Here is a 17145-nt window from a genome sequence, read left to right on the forward strand (position 1 = left end):
TCCCCAGTTTCTTTTCTATTAGCTTCAGAGTGTCTGGCTTTATGTGGAGGTCCTTGATCCATTTGGAGTTGAGCTTAGCACAAGGAGACAAGGATGGATCAATTCCCATTTTTCTGCATGCTGACCTCCAGTTGAACCAGCACCATTTGTTGAAAAGGCTATCTTTTTTCCATTGGATGTTTTCAGCCCCTTTGTGGAGGATCAAGTGGCGGGCTGCCCCCTTTCTCCTTATCTTTTCAATATTGTACTTGAGGTACTAGCTCAATTACACAATTGAGCAATTAGACAACATAAGGAGGTCAAAGGGATACAAATTGGAAAGGAAGAAGTCAAACTATCACTATTTGCAGATGATATGATAGTCTACCTAAGTGACCCAAAAAAAACTCCACTAGAGAACTCCTACAGCTGATAAACAACTTCAGCAAAGTGGCAGGTTATAAAATCAACTCAAGCAAATCAGTAGCCTTCCTATACTCAAAGGATAAGCAGGCTGAGAAAGAAATTAGGGAAATGACCCCCTTCACAATAGCTACAAACAGTATAAAGTACCTTGGGGTGACTCTTACCAAACATGTGAAAGATCTGTATGACAAGAACTTCAAGACTATGAAGAAGGAAATGGAAGAAGACCTCAAAAAATGGAAAAACCTCCCATGCTCATTAATCGGCAGGATTAATATAGTTAAAATGGCCATTTTGCCAAAAGCAATATACAGATTCAACGCAATACCCATCAAAATCACAACTCAATTCTTCACAGAGTTAGAAAGAGCAATCCTCAAATTCATCTGGAATAACAGAAAACCCAGGATAGCTAAAACTATTCTCAACAATAAAAGAAATTCTGGGGGTATCAGTATCCCTGACCTCAAGCAATACTACAGAGCAATAGTGTTAAAAACTGCATGGTATTGGTACAGTGACAGGCAGGCAGATCAGTGGAACAGGATTGAAGATCCAGAAATGAACCCACACACCTATGACACTATCTTTTCTAAACTAGGTATTGTAAAGTACCATTCCCAGAGATGGTGAAATAGCTCTTAATTGCTAGACAATTGTTTGTCTTTGAACTCACAGAGCAGACTCAGGAATCATCTGCCCAGGAGCTGAGGGGACTCTCCTCTGGTTCTTTGCTTGCTTTCCTGCCCTCTTCTAAGGGTTGTGCAATATTGTCCTGCTACAGTATGCGTCCATAGGAGAGAAGTCTGACTCGTGCTGGGTAAACAAGATGAAACAAGATAGGGGCTGCACTTGGCCTCCTAATTTAGCTGTGTGATGCCTGAGAATTGTTGTGCCCCCAAGTGCAATCACCTATTAGCTACACAGAGCTGAACAGGGCTCTAAGGTCCCCACCTGCTAAAAGGACTAGTTTTCAGAGCAAGGACAAGGAAAGAATGGAAATACATCTAAAGGAAGGAACCTCTCATATATAAAATGTTCCCTAAGGAAAATACATCTAACGGAAGAAACCTCTCATATATAAAATGTTCCCTAAGGAAAATACATCTAAAGGAAGGAACTTCTCATATATAAAATGTTCCCTTGGAGGCTGAAGGTGTAAGCACAGCTGATCTATTTGCAAGTTGAATTGCAGATATACCCAACTTCCTTTTCACTCAGTCTGTGACACACACCCCGCCCCCTCATGGAAAGGAGAATTACTTACCGGCGATTCAATGTCTTCTAGAAGTAAGACGGAACAGCGTTCACATTTCAACAGAGTTTGGGCCCGATGCATGATTTTCTTGACAATCTTTTCCAGGTCGGTCTGTTCTTCAAAGAGGTCATTGACCACCTCCAGCAAGGCCTGGAGACAGAGATGGATGGAGTTAGGAAGCATCGGTTTCTCCTCCCTCAAACTCCATGTAGCATTTTCTCTAATAACAAATATTTCATGTGTCTAATTTTTAAAAACATTTATGCTTGTTCTAGCATGGCTCTTTATAACATACTCTGAGATTGAAAACTACAACGAGAGAATGTAACAGTAATCATGTAGTCATTACATGTCAGTGCTTTACCCACTACAGTGCCTTTTCTTCAATACAACTGAGCACAAAACCAACATTTTATATATAACAAGTACTTGAATCTCTCCAGAGCATATTTGCTTCAGAAAACTCCAAAGCAGCCTTTCTTTACTATTAAGAAATTAACTACATGGCTCAATTTGATACCTATTTTCACTAATACATATATCTTTCAGGATTCTGAAAGAATTGTGCAGGTAAATGTTACTAAGGCTCTAAGGATATATATATATATATGTATGTGTGTGTGTGTGTGTGTGTGTGTGTGTGTAGATATACATCCTCATACTAATCTCTCTGTACAACAAGAAGCAATACTGCCTCACTCCCAACTGTCCACTAGAACATTTGGGTATACTACTGTATATCTCAGCAAAGAAACCCCCTCATTAAAATTAAAAAGTTGAACACTGTACTCATTTAAAAACTAAGTTGCAGGAACCTATTCCTCTCTAGCCAAGGGGAGCTTGCAAGTTATGCTTTGAAGTAATATTTGTTTGGAATTTTTAGTGACTTTTTTTCAGAATTTGAAGAACAATGAGGCTGTTTACAAGTATTAGAAATTAAGCTTTCAGAGTCATCCTCAGAGAATTATGGGCCCACTGAATCGGCTTGTGCCTTGTTCTGTAGCATTAAACAAGATGTTCATTTGCCTGTGACCTTTCACAAAAGGTCTCCATGAATACACAGGTTCGAATTTATGCATCATAATGTTGATCAACAGCCCAGGGTCATAACTGATTTTCAACAGAAGGAATGACTTGTCCTAAAATTTGATTTATCCTGAAATAATTTGAAACAAAATTTCTTTTCTGACTCCCTTGAGATAAAAAAGCATTTGAATGAGTTAAGGGAATCGGTTAAATGAATCTAACTGAGGAGGTCATGGGCAGGACCAAGACTCCTGGGGAGTGTTCTCTTTGAAGAAAGACCATGGCTGAGGATAAGGATCACATTGCCCCATGATTCCAAAGCAAAGAGAAACACTAGACTGCAAATACTATGTTAATTGAAGCCAGCTTCTTTGGCATTCAGACAGCAAACTGCTGTGAAGAGCTCAATGCACTGTAACTTCATGTTCAAAGACATTAAATGGAAGACCATTCTGACCCAGGAAAGAACATACACTTGGTGATCCAATACCAAACAACCATGAAAACATACCTACAAGTAACATTATACAGACTGATCAGGATGTGTTTATGTATTTAGAAATATATACATGTATATAACAATAATTAATAAATTTGAAATACAGAATGAAGGATATATGGGAGAGCTTGAAGGGAGGAAATAGAAGGGGGAAGTGATCTAATTGTAATCTCAAAAAATGAAAGGAGTAATTTTTCAACGGGAGACAATTGTCTGAGTAATTACAAGCAAATTCCCTGTTATTAACAGGGAAACATCATTACCTTAATCACTCAGATTATTTCTTCAGATGGATCATATTAACAGAACAATTATTTACCTTTTCGATTTGTTATGATTGCGTGGAGAGCCTCTGGACCTTCTCCACAAGAACATCTCTCTCAAAGGAGAAATGAATGCCCCCGGAGTCTTGCACTGACAAATCATATTACGGCAATTTTATTCTATCTAATTAAAAAATGCTGCTTTGCTAACGAATGGTGAAAGGTTTTTTTTTGTTTGTTTTTTTTGTTTTGTTTTGTTTTGTTTTTACAAATAGAAAAAAGGCTAGCTCCAGGACAGGAGGGAAGAGAGTGTAGTGAGAACGATCAAACAGTTGGACAGCCTGTGGGAGCAGTTCCCAGGGTGATGTGCTCCACTTCTTAGCATCACTTCTGGGTAGGAACAGCTGTGTGCCCCCTTCCCGTCCACTCCTGGGCTGATCCTTGGATCTTCCTCTTCTCTGCTCTTTCTTCTCCATACAGTCCTCCCAGATTACCTCAGCAAGTCTCCTGGTTTTACACAATCTCCACCCCTAAGATACTCCCCAAAATGTAAGTCCATATTCCATGTTTCTGCTTGTTCACAAACTTGTGCATAAGCCCAACATCTCCTTTGCAAGCACACCACGCCAGCAAGCCCTGAATGTGTCGCCATTAATTTGGAGTGAGTTTCTCACTTCTTACAGCCCTAATGCCAGCCACCTTGTCTCTAGACTTCAATGGCGTCTTCTCGCTCCCCTCCCAGCCTTCTGTCACCTGCCAATTATCCCACCATCCTCAGCTCTTCTCTGCTTTCAAGGAGGCCAGGGTGTTTTCTTTTTAATAATGAATTGCAATCAGCTCAATATCTCCTAGTGGCTTTCCATCAGTCTTAAAATCAACAGCTCCTGACTTGCCCATAGGCCTTACTCCCCAATAGCCCTGGCTTCAGCTCCTTATCTCAGTTGGTTTGTCTTTCATCCTCTCCTCCGATCCCTGAAGTCTCCTATCCACCAACAACACAGGGCCTTTGCCGCTGCTATATCATGGTCTGGACAATCTGCTTGGGTCTTCTCAAGGCTGGACCTCTAACTTCATTCTCCTTCTATCATTTCCCTATAGACATCAGTTTCAGAATAAATGTCTGTGTAATCAACCCCATCCATAACTGTGTCCATCCCTCTTTCTCCCTTTATCTTTGTTTATAATGCTTATCACTGTCTGACACTATGTGGTGTTTTCTTCTTTATTTTTTCTATTATCTATTGTTCCCACTAGACTAGTAAATTCTGTAAGGACAAACATTACTTCATGAGAACCACACAGTATGTATTTGTTCATTGAGTAAGTGGACTGTGCTATCCACAAGGATGAAAAGACTTAGTACATCAAGAAGTTTCCCTTAAGGAATAATGTGGTTATAGAAAAGAGCCATCACCAAACATTATAATAATGTGATAGGTACCTGCACCAGAACAAGGAAGGGAAGATGTGTGGGTCCTGAAGAATATACGAGGCTGGTGGCAGAGGGAGGGAGAGGAGGCGTGGGAGACAGAGGGGAACAGGTAGGAGTGTGATAAGGTGAAACAAACAGGCTGTTATCTGGAAGTCACGGAAACATCACTGGAATAGGAAATGAAAGGAATACACGAGCAAGACATGGTTCTAAAATGAACAGGAGGCCCAGGTAGAGGAAGGGCACGCTGTGCCACGCTAAGGAAGACTATGTAGTCAGTAATGTTCATCTGCTTACGATTGAATAGTCACCGTGGTAATGCTTCTGTAAATACACCTTAATCCATTTCATTGGCAGAGGGATTTAATCCATTTTTAACATTTTCTTATTGAATTTGTCTCTGGGTTGCCTCAATGATCTTCATATATATGAATGTAGAGTGAACTTTGATCTCTGGTTGCTAATTTAAGGCTGTATGAGTCTGTGTACATTTTGCTATGTGATTCTACAATTCCTGGAGGGATATAAGATCATTGCCTCTACTGTCCCTTGATAGCCTACAAAACAGTGCTTCTGTGATGGTCCTACGTGCCTTGGGTTGCTTCTTCTAGGAAACCTTTCAAACAGAATCTGCAAGGAGTGAAATGTTTGTATTAAACCATGCCTCTTGAAGGCACTAAACTAAAATCGCCAGCAAATGCTGCTGTTTCAAAGCTAAGAGCATCGAGGATAAATATCCGCTGCCACACAGTGTAGACGTGGGTTAATTTCCTTTTTAAAAGGAACCAGTTCTATTTCCTAGAAACAATAACAGAAAAATTTGTATTTTCTTGTAACCATAGCTCATGTATTGTTTAAAGGCATCTTCAGCCCCGTCGTTGCAGGATTACACAAACAAGAACGATCTTCAGACTAGACAATGATCATCCGCTACTTTTAAGAGGTAGAGTGACTCACATAAGCAAGGGAGACAGTGAGCTTGAAGCTACTCACCCTGCTTCTTTCGTATTCCTTCCTCGAGGCAGCGAAGAGCTGAGCGTTAGATATGGCGATTCCACAGAAGGGAAGATACATCTGCATGACCTGGGGCACAGAAAACATTCAGAGCATTAGAGCGTCCACTCCTAACCAAAGCCCACATTTCCTGCCTTTGGGGCTTTTTCCTTTCAATCGAATGAACTGGATGCTGAGCTGTTAACACTCTGAGCTTTAGGGGCACATTTCTCAGAGTTAACATTAAGATGGTGTGAATTAGCTTGGAAATTCACAAGTCTGAAAACATAACAGGAGTGAAAACAAAGATTCCAAGAGGTATATAATACGGAAACTATGCTTGTCATGTCTTGTAGTCCAACTCTGGAAAACAAACGGTAACGAAGAGAACTGCAGTGTCCCTGGAATTTAAGTCATATATTCACATTCAAACTTAGAGGTGGGCAGGACATGAGTGGATCCCTGTGTACATGCATGTCTATAAAAGCGATCACGAAAGTCTGTGAGCTGCCAGACTTAAGCATCTCTATTAGAATAGGTCTAGTGGGAACTTAGGCTCAAGACCTAGTGGATCCATTTGGATCAGGTAGATAAGATTTGGCAAGAACGCAAATGCGATGGATGGCTCTGCAACAGCTTGAGGAAAGGCTTGGGGCCCCTGAGAGAAAAGCCTCCTATGCTGGAAAAAGTATCCCACTGTGCTGGGCCTGACCTTGAGAAACTGGGAACAGAAAGTCAAAATCCAAGGCTCATGCCTATCTCAGAACCTTCGATTTCTGGCAGATGGAATATTCCAGTAAAAACTGAACAGACTAGTTTCCTGAACTTTTTGCAGCATAAGAGGAATGAGAGACGTTTCATGGTTTTCTGTCCCTACAAAGGCGCAGACACACAGAGCAGTTCCGGAAGTGGCCACCAGGGGCAGTGTATTGCTCGCCTGTGCAGATCACCTGCACAGGAACATGTGTGAGACACCTCTGGGACACCCAGAATAGGGTTGCCTGGAATAAAGGGTGACTTGCTGAAAATAAAAACGGAAGCACAATTCGTATTCCCTATCTTCTGTTATCTAACTTTACCTACCTAGCCATGCTCTGGCCTACTGGTCCCTAAAGGAATTTCAGAGCTCTTATAGCTATGGCATCATTCTTAGAGAAGAGAGAAAAGCAACAGGAGAGAAAACAAGAAGCAAAAGACCCAGTGAGGAGCTTATTTTGTAGATCTTTCAGGACTCCATCAGTGAGCCTTCCAGTTGCCCTTCCTAAACAGACGCTGCTTCTGTTTCTCCTCTTTCCCATTTCTTGCCTCCATTTCATGCTTTAATGCATTTGCCTGTAGGCCAGCAGGGACCAGGTCACATCAAGCTGCAGGTATCCTTCCAGAACACGCCTGCCTTTAGCCAGAATGGGACCCCTCTCAAAACCAACAATTCACTGAGTAGGTTTCTGTGTAGTTTCCTGGTTGGGGTGGGGTGTTTTGTTTAGTTTGTACGTTTTATCCCCCTCCCCCGCCACTGTGGAGATGGTAGCTATCATGTGGATTAAGAAGAGCTGGATCCAAATCACTGTTGTGAGTTCACTATGTCAGAAACATAGGTGAGCACACCTGTGTCTTTCATGATGTCATCATTTACTGAATAACAATAAATCCACAAGGTGAGTGGTTACAATGACCGATGATCCAATTTCCGGTGATAACCCTGGATAGAATGAATGTGGGTTCTCTTATCCCAATATTAATAACTAATATGCCATATATCACACATTACAAATTACATTGTGTGTGCATGGTACATACACACATGAGTGTGTGTGTGTGTGTGTTACAGAATGACTGCAAAGGATTAAAATGGCAAGAGTTTTGAGGAGTTTGGAAGAGGCCTAAGAGGCCAAAGCTGGGAAACTGATAATGATCTAAGAATCTTAGCATTGACAACAAACTCAGTTGAGCTACAGAAGAATCCGGAAGCTTCCATATTGCTGGTGGTAGAGTCAGAATTAGCAGTTGGGCTGTAGGGATTGCGTGAAGTGAAGGGCAGGACCACGTCTGGCAGAGGGACAGATGGTGAGTCCGTCTAGAGACAGCAGTTTGAAGCGGCCCCATCAACACTCACTAAGCCAAGCTAACGCTCCGGAGACACTTGGGAGTTCTCTTGCCACCCCTTGATGTACACCGAGTGCTCTTCTGACAGGCCGGTGGGCTCTCAGCACGTGCAGGGATGGGGTCTGTCTCATTATGGGGGTGTAGGGATGACGGTCTTTGCCTGGCCTGCTACATCTGTTAAATTCTTGGGCTTGGTTTTCCGGATACAATTCTAATGCAACACGTGCTGCCGTGTTCTCAATCCACCACAATAAATTTATAAGGTGGCTCCCTTTTCACTCCAAGAATAAGTCATTTGTCAGTCTCTGATTCAAGGGTGGTATCAGATAGACGGTTCTATTCACAGCTCCATCCAACTGAAGGATCACTGTCTTCAAGACAGAGCCAGAGACTAAATGTAAACTGGAGTTCCTCAGGGCAAGATGCTGTTTTATATAGTAAAGACAAACTGAAAAGCCAGCCTTACCTAGTATGGAATAACTTAAAAGACACAACCTGACCTTGAAAAACTACTTATTTTACTCTCCATCACTTATTCTGATTACATTTACCTCTGGAGCATGTCTGAGGTGGTTTGTAAGTCCAGCGTGAAGGAAAAAGAATGCAGTCCAGGGAACGTGTTTCATTTGCCTTGTGACGCCAACATTGACTTCTTTCTACCAGGCTTTATGTGTAATCTTTAAAATTCTGAAATTTTACATACATTTAGATTTATTTTATGAGTATCAGTGTTTGCCCACATGTATGTACCACGCGCATACCTGATGCCCAGGGAGGTCAGAAGAGGGTGTCAGATCTTCTGACACTAGAGTTACAGGTGGTTGTGAGTTATCGTATGGGCTTTGGGATCTGGACCTGGGTCCTCCAGAAGAGCAACCAGTGTTCTAAACTGCTGTGCCATCTCTCCAGCTCCCGGGAGAACCTGAATCTTACTTAAGCCACATCATTTTTGTCCTTTTTGTGGCTTTCTGTGTGAAATTTAGCAATTCACTTAAAGACTCTGAATCTACTTCCTTGCCTGTAGGAGACCAAGTTTATGGTAGATTTTAGTTCTGAATTTTTGTGGCTCAAATAATTAGAAATATCAATGAGCTATAATATTATATTTGTTAGAGGTTACAGAGAATTCTATAAATATGCTTACTCCTTACTCAAAAAAATATCACTTGTAGCGGGAATTGACATAGACAAAGCCCTTCCATCGATGTGCCGGGCAGGATTCTGGCATGACGTTCATCCTTCTCTAAGCATTATCTTTCTCTGATCCTCACAGATATATGTTCTACCAGTGGCTGCCCTTCTGTAAGATGAAGAATGAGGTTTGTGAGCTTACTGAAAGCTCTTGGGAGATAATTCTTCACGGCTCCCCCCTCCTCCCCACACCACCCCATCTCTCGTCAGCACATTTTACAGAGCCACTGCACTGTCAAGGATGTTTGCACGATGAATGCCCTTCGAAGGCAGACACCATCTCCTTGCTAGTAGAAAGCAGAATTATTTGCTATCCAATATAATAAAGATGATTTCTCCCGCTGGACAGGAGTAGGTTCAGTTACCTTGAGTTTGGGGATGCGCCTGGAAGGTCACGTGTTCCACCTGCAGCTTTAAGGTTAGTTTTATTCCTGTTAGTAATAAACTAGTCTCTGTCACTGCGCCTTATATCTCTTGTCAGCATTCCAGAGACTGTGGCCCTGATATGTTCGAGATGGAGGTGTGTTACCTTAAAGGTGAGGTTGAACCTGACTTTTTTAATGATCAGCAAGGTCACCTAGATTGTAGGTTGGCAGGGGGGTGGGGGATAAATTTCTTATTTAATTCAGTCAGCTTGAGGCTGGATCTTACCATTTTCACTTCTACAGGGACCTTCCTACCGCTCCTATCGTTACAGTGATGATGGTCTAGTTAACTGCCGCATGGCACGAGAGGAGGCGAGGATTAGATGTTTGGAAGGCTGGAGAGGCTCTGGTTCTGGAGAAGAAGCGTTTCTAGTGATAACCTGTCCTCAGGTGAGCTGCTGAAATGATGGGTCAAAACCAATCCTAACCAAGGAACAGACCCTGAGAGATGCCAGAGGTCAGAGATGATTACAAAGGCCAAGGTGGAATCTTCATGAAGAAAAATAATCTAACTTTACAAGACATTACCAGCAGGCCCAGACCTCACCCCCAGATGAGGATGCAAGGGTCAGCTCACACTTGTATGGGTAGAAGAGGAACTCTAAAGGAAATGTTGAGCCAGTGATGGATTTGCTAAATCAGAGGCACAGTGTTGCAGGAACACAGAACTGGTTATAAGTAGGGGGACTGTCAAAGCACAGCCCGCGGTTAAGGATCCTGGGGTGTAGAAAGTGGGTCAGGCACTAAGAACGAGGCTGTGTCTTGTGAGAGCTTGAGAGCAGCCCAGGGTCCCATTGCCAATTAATGGAAAATCTCTTTATTTACTTTTGTTTCTTGAAAAAAGAAAAGCAACTGAAAATCCTGAATTTTCAAATAGTTGTTCTGTTTACTAATTTGTTTTGTTTTCTTTTTTTGTGGATTTTATACTGCATTTATACTGCAAAACAACCACTTAAATCACATTGGCAGGATTAGTTCTTTTAGTTCTTCAATTCATGCCACTGTGTCTTTAAAAAGTCTCTCCCAATGTAGTCCTTACCAATAAATGATACTGTCACAACCTCAGGAAAAGCCACTCCACAATTGTCCATCTGAAACATCGAACAAATGTCACTTTCATGGACTGTGTTCACATACACATAACACCCCCCCCTCACCCCCACACACCCCCCCCCACCCCCCCCACCCCCGTCTTAGTGAAGCTCAAATTCAGCAGAGGTCAAAGATAACGACCTGCTAATATGAGCCAATTATGAAGCATTTAACACAATATTTTGAATGTCAAAATGACTCTGGCTGGCTGTCATCTTTTGTGAACTCTGATTTGTCAAGTTAACGCTCAGCTGAAGCATCCAAACAAGAGCAAGAAGCAAAACCAGCATCCTTACTCCCTGTACTTGGGAGCTCCGGATCAGCCTCATTTAGCAAAAATTATGTGGCTGCCTTTTCAGACGCTGTGCTAATGACGCAGCACGCTCCCGTCAGTCACACTGACACTCCCCTCCAGCTTTAACTATATTCCTAAAATGGTTACCAAGCAGCTCAGCCTCCTGCAGTTCTGGAGCTAGGTAGCTTAGTCTGGTATCAGCAAGTGTGAAAGACGCTGAAGGTGGACCCTCCTTCACAACCAGCAGCTTTGTAAAACCTAGGATTGAATGAAACTGCAGGACTTAATTACTGGCCAAAGACCAGGGTCTGAAGACTGTGCTATTCTAAACTACCATAAAGATGAGAAGACTTTAAGAGGCTTTCTAATGAAGAACAACACTGCACTGCTCTCTAAATGGGCCTGTCAATCACCCGCACAGCAAACTATCCCATGGAAAGAGGTCCCTTTTAAACTCCTTAGGAAACAATGTGCAAGCCTACGTACCTATATGGGTTTGCACTGTGGTTTCTCTGCCATTGTCCAGTCTCTCCCTTGACAGTGTTTCCTTCAAGTGGCCCCTTGGCCACTGCTCATTCTCACTCTGTGAGTGTCCCCACTTTGCCACATTCTTCTGCCCTCTCTTCTACACTATACACTCTACATGTTTGAATTCTTTCAATAGAAATGACAAATACCATGGAACATGAACAAGGGCTAAGATGTAGGTCCCAATCAGGAGTTAAAGACTAAGATTTGACCCCATAGCTGTATCTTCTACAATGTAAAATTCAGCAAAATTAAATGATCCCCGTCTTGGCTCACTCCCCAAATTACCTACCACGAACCTAATTCCACTGTGTTCCATCTGCATCTCCTGAGATCCTCCCCTCAAGCCTTCCTTATCTCTTTATGTCCATCAAAATGTTAGTGATTTAAAAAAAAAAATTGGAGACTCAAGAGTTGTTATTTTTGGTCAGCACATGGGAGACGAGACAGGATTGTGAGTTCAAGGCTGGGCTGTCTTACAACCTGTCTCAGAAAAAAAAAATACATAGCTCAAAAGAAAATATATAGATTTGTTAAAGCTTCCTGTAAATTTGTATTTCTCTGCATAATGCATTTAGATATCTCAGACCCATCTTTGCACCATATATTGTTATAAAGCTCAATTTAAGTATTATTTGAAAATCAAACCTTGCAAAAATAATTACTTTCATTTAAGTAGGAAACTGCTATGTAGTGAGCAGCCCTGGAATATAGAAATGTCTTTTTGTATATCAAGGAGAATTGTTTACTATGAAATAAAATTAACAGTAGGAAGCAGCTACTGCCCATTGAAAGACACTGGAACTCCCTCCCTGTGATCTGTAAGTGAGGTAGCCATAACACTGTATTATACCAAGCCATAAACAGCCAGGCAAACAACACCAGGACGGCACTGTTTTTCTTTTTCTTCTCCTACAACTGTACATCCATTAACTAGCTACTTGGCATTTACAAAGGAAGGCTCTCAAAACTGATTACTAAACTTCTCTCTCTCTCTCTCTCTCTCTCTCTCTCTCTCTCTCTCTCTCTCTCTCTCTCTCTCTCATACACACACACACACACACACACCTACCATTTTGTAAATTACTAAGCCAATGGTTCTTGATTTTACTCTTATTTCCCCATTTCCATACCATGTTCCCGATTTTCTTAGTTAAATTAGAAACTTTCTATTCAACTTGACCAAATCTAGTTTATTTTTGGTCTTCTTCCAAGAAAAGGTTGTAACTTTCAATGCTACTTTACTAACTTGCATGCTACTTTTTTTCTTACTTTATCTTGCCTTGCATATCATAATCATCATCATTATTATTATCATCATCATCTTCATCATCACCATCATCCTTCAAAGTTTAGAGTTGCCTACAGGCAAGCCAACATCCAGCGAGTATAGGGAAAATGGGCAGTCGGGGCCCGTGTACCCATATAGGGATGGTGGGCGCCTGTGTACCTGTGGAGGGGAGGTTGCCCAGTTAGTGGGGAGGGGTCCTTGCTCAGAATGCAGGGCCATGCTGGCACAGGCCCCGTGTACCTGTAGAGGAAGCCTTGCTGGGCGGGGGAATCTTTGGTCCTTTCTGGCGACTGGAGACACTGAGGAGTTGTCCCATTGCTCCTACAGGGTGGGTTTGATAAGAAGAGACAGCCCATTGTTTCAAAGCTTTGTTATAGAGAAGTAAGAAAAGAAAAGGAGATAGAGAAGTAAAGAGAGAAAGAAAAGATAGAGGGGATCTGAGCTGGCCATGACCACGTGGAAAGAGGGGAGAAGAATGGGGAGAGGAGGTAACAGGGGGACAAGAGCAAGGGCAAGAGAGAAAAGCAAGAGAGCTGGGAGGGGCCTGGTGTCCCCTTTTATAGTGGGCTGGGTTACCTGGCTGTTGCCAGGTAACCGTGGGGTGGGGAAAACCTGGCTGTAGTGCAGTGACTGTAGGGGTGGAGTCCAGCCAGAACAATGGCCACAGGGTTATGTCCAACAAGAGAGTCATGTTTTCTCTCTAGAGTGAACTTCTTCCTTCCTTCTGAACTCCTTCCCATATTTCTTTCAATGTTCATTGCACGCATTTGTGTACGTAGCCTCTGTATATGTATGCATGTTCATGTATGTGGGGCACACATGTATGTGGAGGTATACATGGAGGCCTGGGCTCAATGTCTAGAGTCCTCCTCAATTGCTTTTCTCCTTTGCCATTGACTGGGTCTCTCACCTGAACCCAGAGCTCACTGGGTCTAGGGAGCAGCCTGCTTCGGCATCTCCCGACTTTGTCCCTGTGATCTGGGATTACACCCAGCTTCCTCACTTTTGGACTCTAGGGATCCAAACTCTAGTTCTTATGTGTGTGAGGGGCAAATGTTTCATCCACTGAACTATCTCCCCAGCCCTACAGCCATTCTTTTTTTCTTTATTTCTTGAGGAAAATCTATAAGAATACCCTTTAGTATTGGTGGCGATCATTTTGATTTTCTTTTTCAATTGGGTATACAATTATAGGTTTATAATTGTTTTCTCCTAATATTTAAAAGGTATTTTATTTTACCTTATCAAGTCTACTAGATGCTAACAACAAAAAATAGCAATCATCCATCGAATTCTTCAATGATAATTTGCTTTTGTCTAGATTCTCCTACACAATTATGCAGTTGGTAGCCATTTGTACTTTCTGAGACTCAGTCAAAGGCTTAATTGAATCATATAAAACCATTAACTGATGAATTATAGTCCCTAACTTAGGATAAATTTCTGCTTCATAGTGATGCAAATTCAATACATACTGGGAGCTAGCAAGATGGTTCAGTGGGTTAAGCACTGCCTCTAAAACCTGATGACCTGAGTTCAATCCCTGGACCCATATAAAGATGAAAGGCAGAAACAACTGGCTTTACAAAGTTGTCCTTTGGCCACATACACATTGTGCTGTATGTGTCTCCACACACATATCACACATGGATACCCCACCCCCCCGCCGCCAACCATATCACACACAGGGAGACATACACATACATAATTAATAAAAAATAAACTATACACATTAAGTAGAATCACTTTGACTTTTGAGTTTCTCCCAGGCCGCAATACTCCCTGTGATAGAGCAGCAGCTCCCAGTTAGCCCCGGGAATGAAGGAGTTAACAGCCAACATTCTATAATGTACTGTGCTGCTAAGATGATGTCTTGGAAGCCAGGTCTACTAAATGAGTTTGTGAGTTAGGATATTTTCAATTTATAATAACTATCAAGTCATAACCAAAATATCCACTGGGGATATTGGCCAATAGCTACTGTGGCTATAGACAATATTATACTTTTGTGACTCGCTGAAGTCTCCTCGAGGTTCTTTATTAGCACTGGGAATGTTCTACATTGTGTCAGTCATTGGTGTGACAGCCCAGCACTTCAAACAAGATTTGACTGCACTGTGGATATCCAGTATGAGAATGACTCATGATTTCTGTTTCATTGTTTTTGAGACAGAGATGCATAGCACTTCCTATACAGCAGAGGATACCCTTGAACTCCTGTTTCTCTTGTCTCCAACTCCTGGATTCTAGGATTACAAGCATGTTTGTTACTTAATCTTTACAATTTCCTATTTGGCCTGGTTTTATGTGATATTGGGATCTAATCCTGTGCCTCCTCCCTGGTAATTAATCTCGCTACTAACAACATCTATGTCCGAAGCCTGACTTGGAGTTTCTAAATAAATATGCAGGAGATGCAGGAAAAATGTAGGTGCTGAAAAGAGAGAATAAGAAAAACACTGAAACCAGTGGTATCAGCAGGAAAAAAAAAATGATCTTTTCAATTCCAAAGCATGACAAAAGAAACAAATAACAAAAAAGAAAAACTGTGCTGTGCCCTAATCTGCTCTTCTTGAAGTCCCTTCTTTCTCTTATTTTTATATATATTAAAAAATCACGATGTGGCCTTCACCATCAAGTTTCTGAATGCCAAAAGGTCCAAAGAGCGTTAATGATGGGGGAGCTAATGAGTCTGTATGCCCGTGTGTGGCACTTTTCTGCTTGAAAGCACTTTGTGGATGCTGGCTAATTAATCTTTACAACATCCCACTCCGAAAGGGAGCTAAACTGAAAGTCATTAAACACTGTAAAAAGTCACATCAGCTTTGCAAAGTAATGAAAATATCATTAATAAGCATGAAATCTCAGCACAGAACCTTCCATCGGTACCAGAGAAAGGCAGGAGGCAGCCAGCCCTGTCAGACTCACAAACCACAGAGAAGGGCTGGCAAGGCCCCATGGTTTGGCTGAGTCCAATTACACATCATTAAAGAGTGGTGGAGACCTACCTATGGGGTTTCCAGGGGTTCTAGAACCAGGACCTTTATGGACCTCGTTCTTGACTGGTAGAACAGCTTGGAAACTGTATCACTGATTAACACTGAGCTGAAAATTATGCTCAGAGTTCTTCCTGCCCCCAGCAGACACTGGAAGGCAAAGCTTCAGTGAGTCCCAGCCCACTCATTAGGATGTGGGTATGTTTTAAAAGAGCTATAATTCAAATACTAAATAAACTCTTTAAGTACAGTATGTTTTAAAAAAAAAGCACTAGTTACATCACTTTCATGAAGTAGAACGTGGTCACAGTTTTTGGTTTTTTTTTGTTTGTTTGTTTGTTTTTTGTTTTAAAATGGAACACTGAATGACTGGAGAGATGGCTCAGTAATTAAAAGCATCGACTGCTCTTCCAGAGGACTGCTCTTCCCAGAATCAATTCCTAGTACCTACATCCTCTTTCCAGGATCAATTCCTAGTACCTACATCCCAGTTTGCAACCATCTGTAAGTCCAGTCCTAGAGGATCTGACATCCTCTCCTGGTCTCTTCAGCTACTCCATGCACATGCTACACAGACATCCGTGCAGGCGAAACACCCATGCACATAAAATTAAATGAGAAAAGAAAGAATGGAATATAGAGAGATAAGGAATGAAGAAACGAGTTCAGAGACTTCTAAAGAAAACTGAACAGTATAGATGTTTTCATTTCCTGTTCTGCTGCATCAGCGTAGCTCAGCTTCATACATGAACTTCAAATATATAGCATGTTATTTGGGTCGTTTTATGAACATAAGTAGAATCATAAGTGATTCCTACAACATCCCTTCAGTCTTGGAAATTTTCACATGCCTTCCACAAAGCTCGCTTCCTTCATCTCTGTCTCTAGAATATCTTAGGTGGAGAGACTTTGATTTTCCAAAATTTTCTAACACTAACCAGCGATTGTGGACTTTCTTACAAATATAGATTTGGGCATGTGGACAGCTGTTCTACTAGGCATAGTCCCACAGTAAAAGTTTAAGGATAAAGAAATGTGTGCATTTTAAAAGATTCTATTTATTATTTGTAATTTATTTTATGTATGTGAGTATTCTGCCTACATGTATAGCTAGAGTACCACAAGCACGCCTGGTGTCTGCAGAGGCCAGAAGAACGACATCAGATTCCCTGGAACTCAAGTAACAGATGGTTGTGAGTTGCCATGTGGGTGCTGGGAATCAAACTCAGATCTTCTTAACTACTGAGCGATCTCTCTCTAGCCCCTGTCTAAAAGCTTCTTAATATCTGGAGACAAATGGTTCTTCAGGAAAATAATTGATCAATCAGTATGCTCACTAACAACAATC

At 41.7% G+C, this 17145-nt stretch overlaps 1 protein-coding gene across 1 annotated transcript in view; it reads right to left on the bottom strand.

Moving 5' to 3' along the window:
- The window catches only part of Pde11a (phosphodiesterase 11A), a 373525-nt gene that overhangs the window by 230008 nt on the left and 126372 nt on the right, over positions 1-17145 (bottom strand). The window contains exons 3-4 of the mRNA XM_052181167.1: positions 5877-5966; positions 1673-1813 (exon numbers count right to left, since the gene is read on the bottom strand). Of these exons, the coding sequence (XP_052037127.1) occupies positions 1673-1813; positions 5877-5966 (231 nt within the window). The remainder of the gene's footprint in view (positions 1-1672; positions 1814-5876; positions 5967-17145) is intronic.

The sequence above is a fragment of the Apodemus sylvaticus genome, chromosome 5 (genome assembly GCF_947179515.1).
Source record: "Apodemus sylvaticus chromosome 5, mApoSyl1.1, whole genome shotgun sequence".
Classification (NCBI taxonomy): domain Eukaryota; kingdom Metazoa; phylum Chordata; class Mammalia; order Rodentia; family Muridae; genus Apodemus; species Apodemus sylvaticus.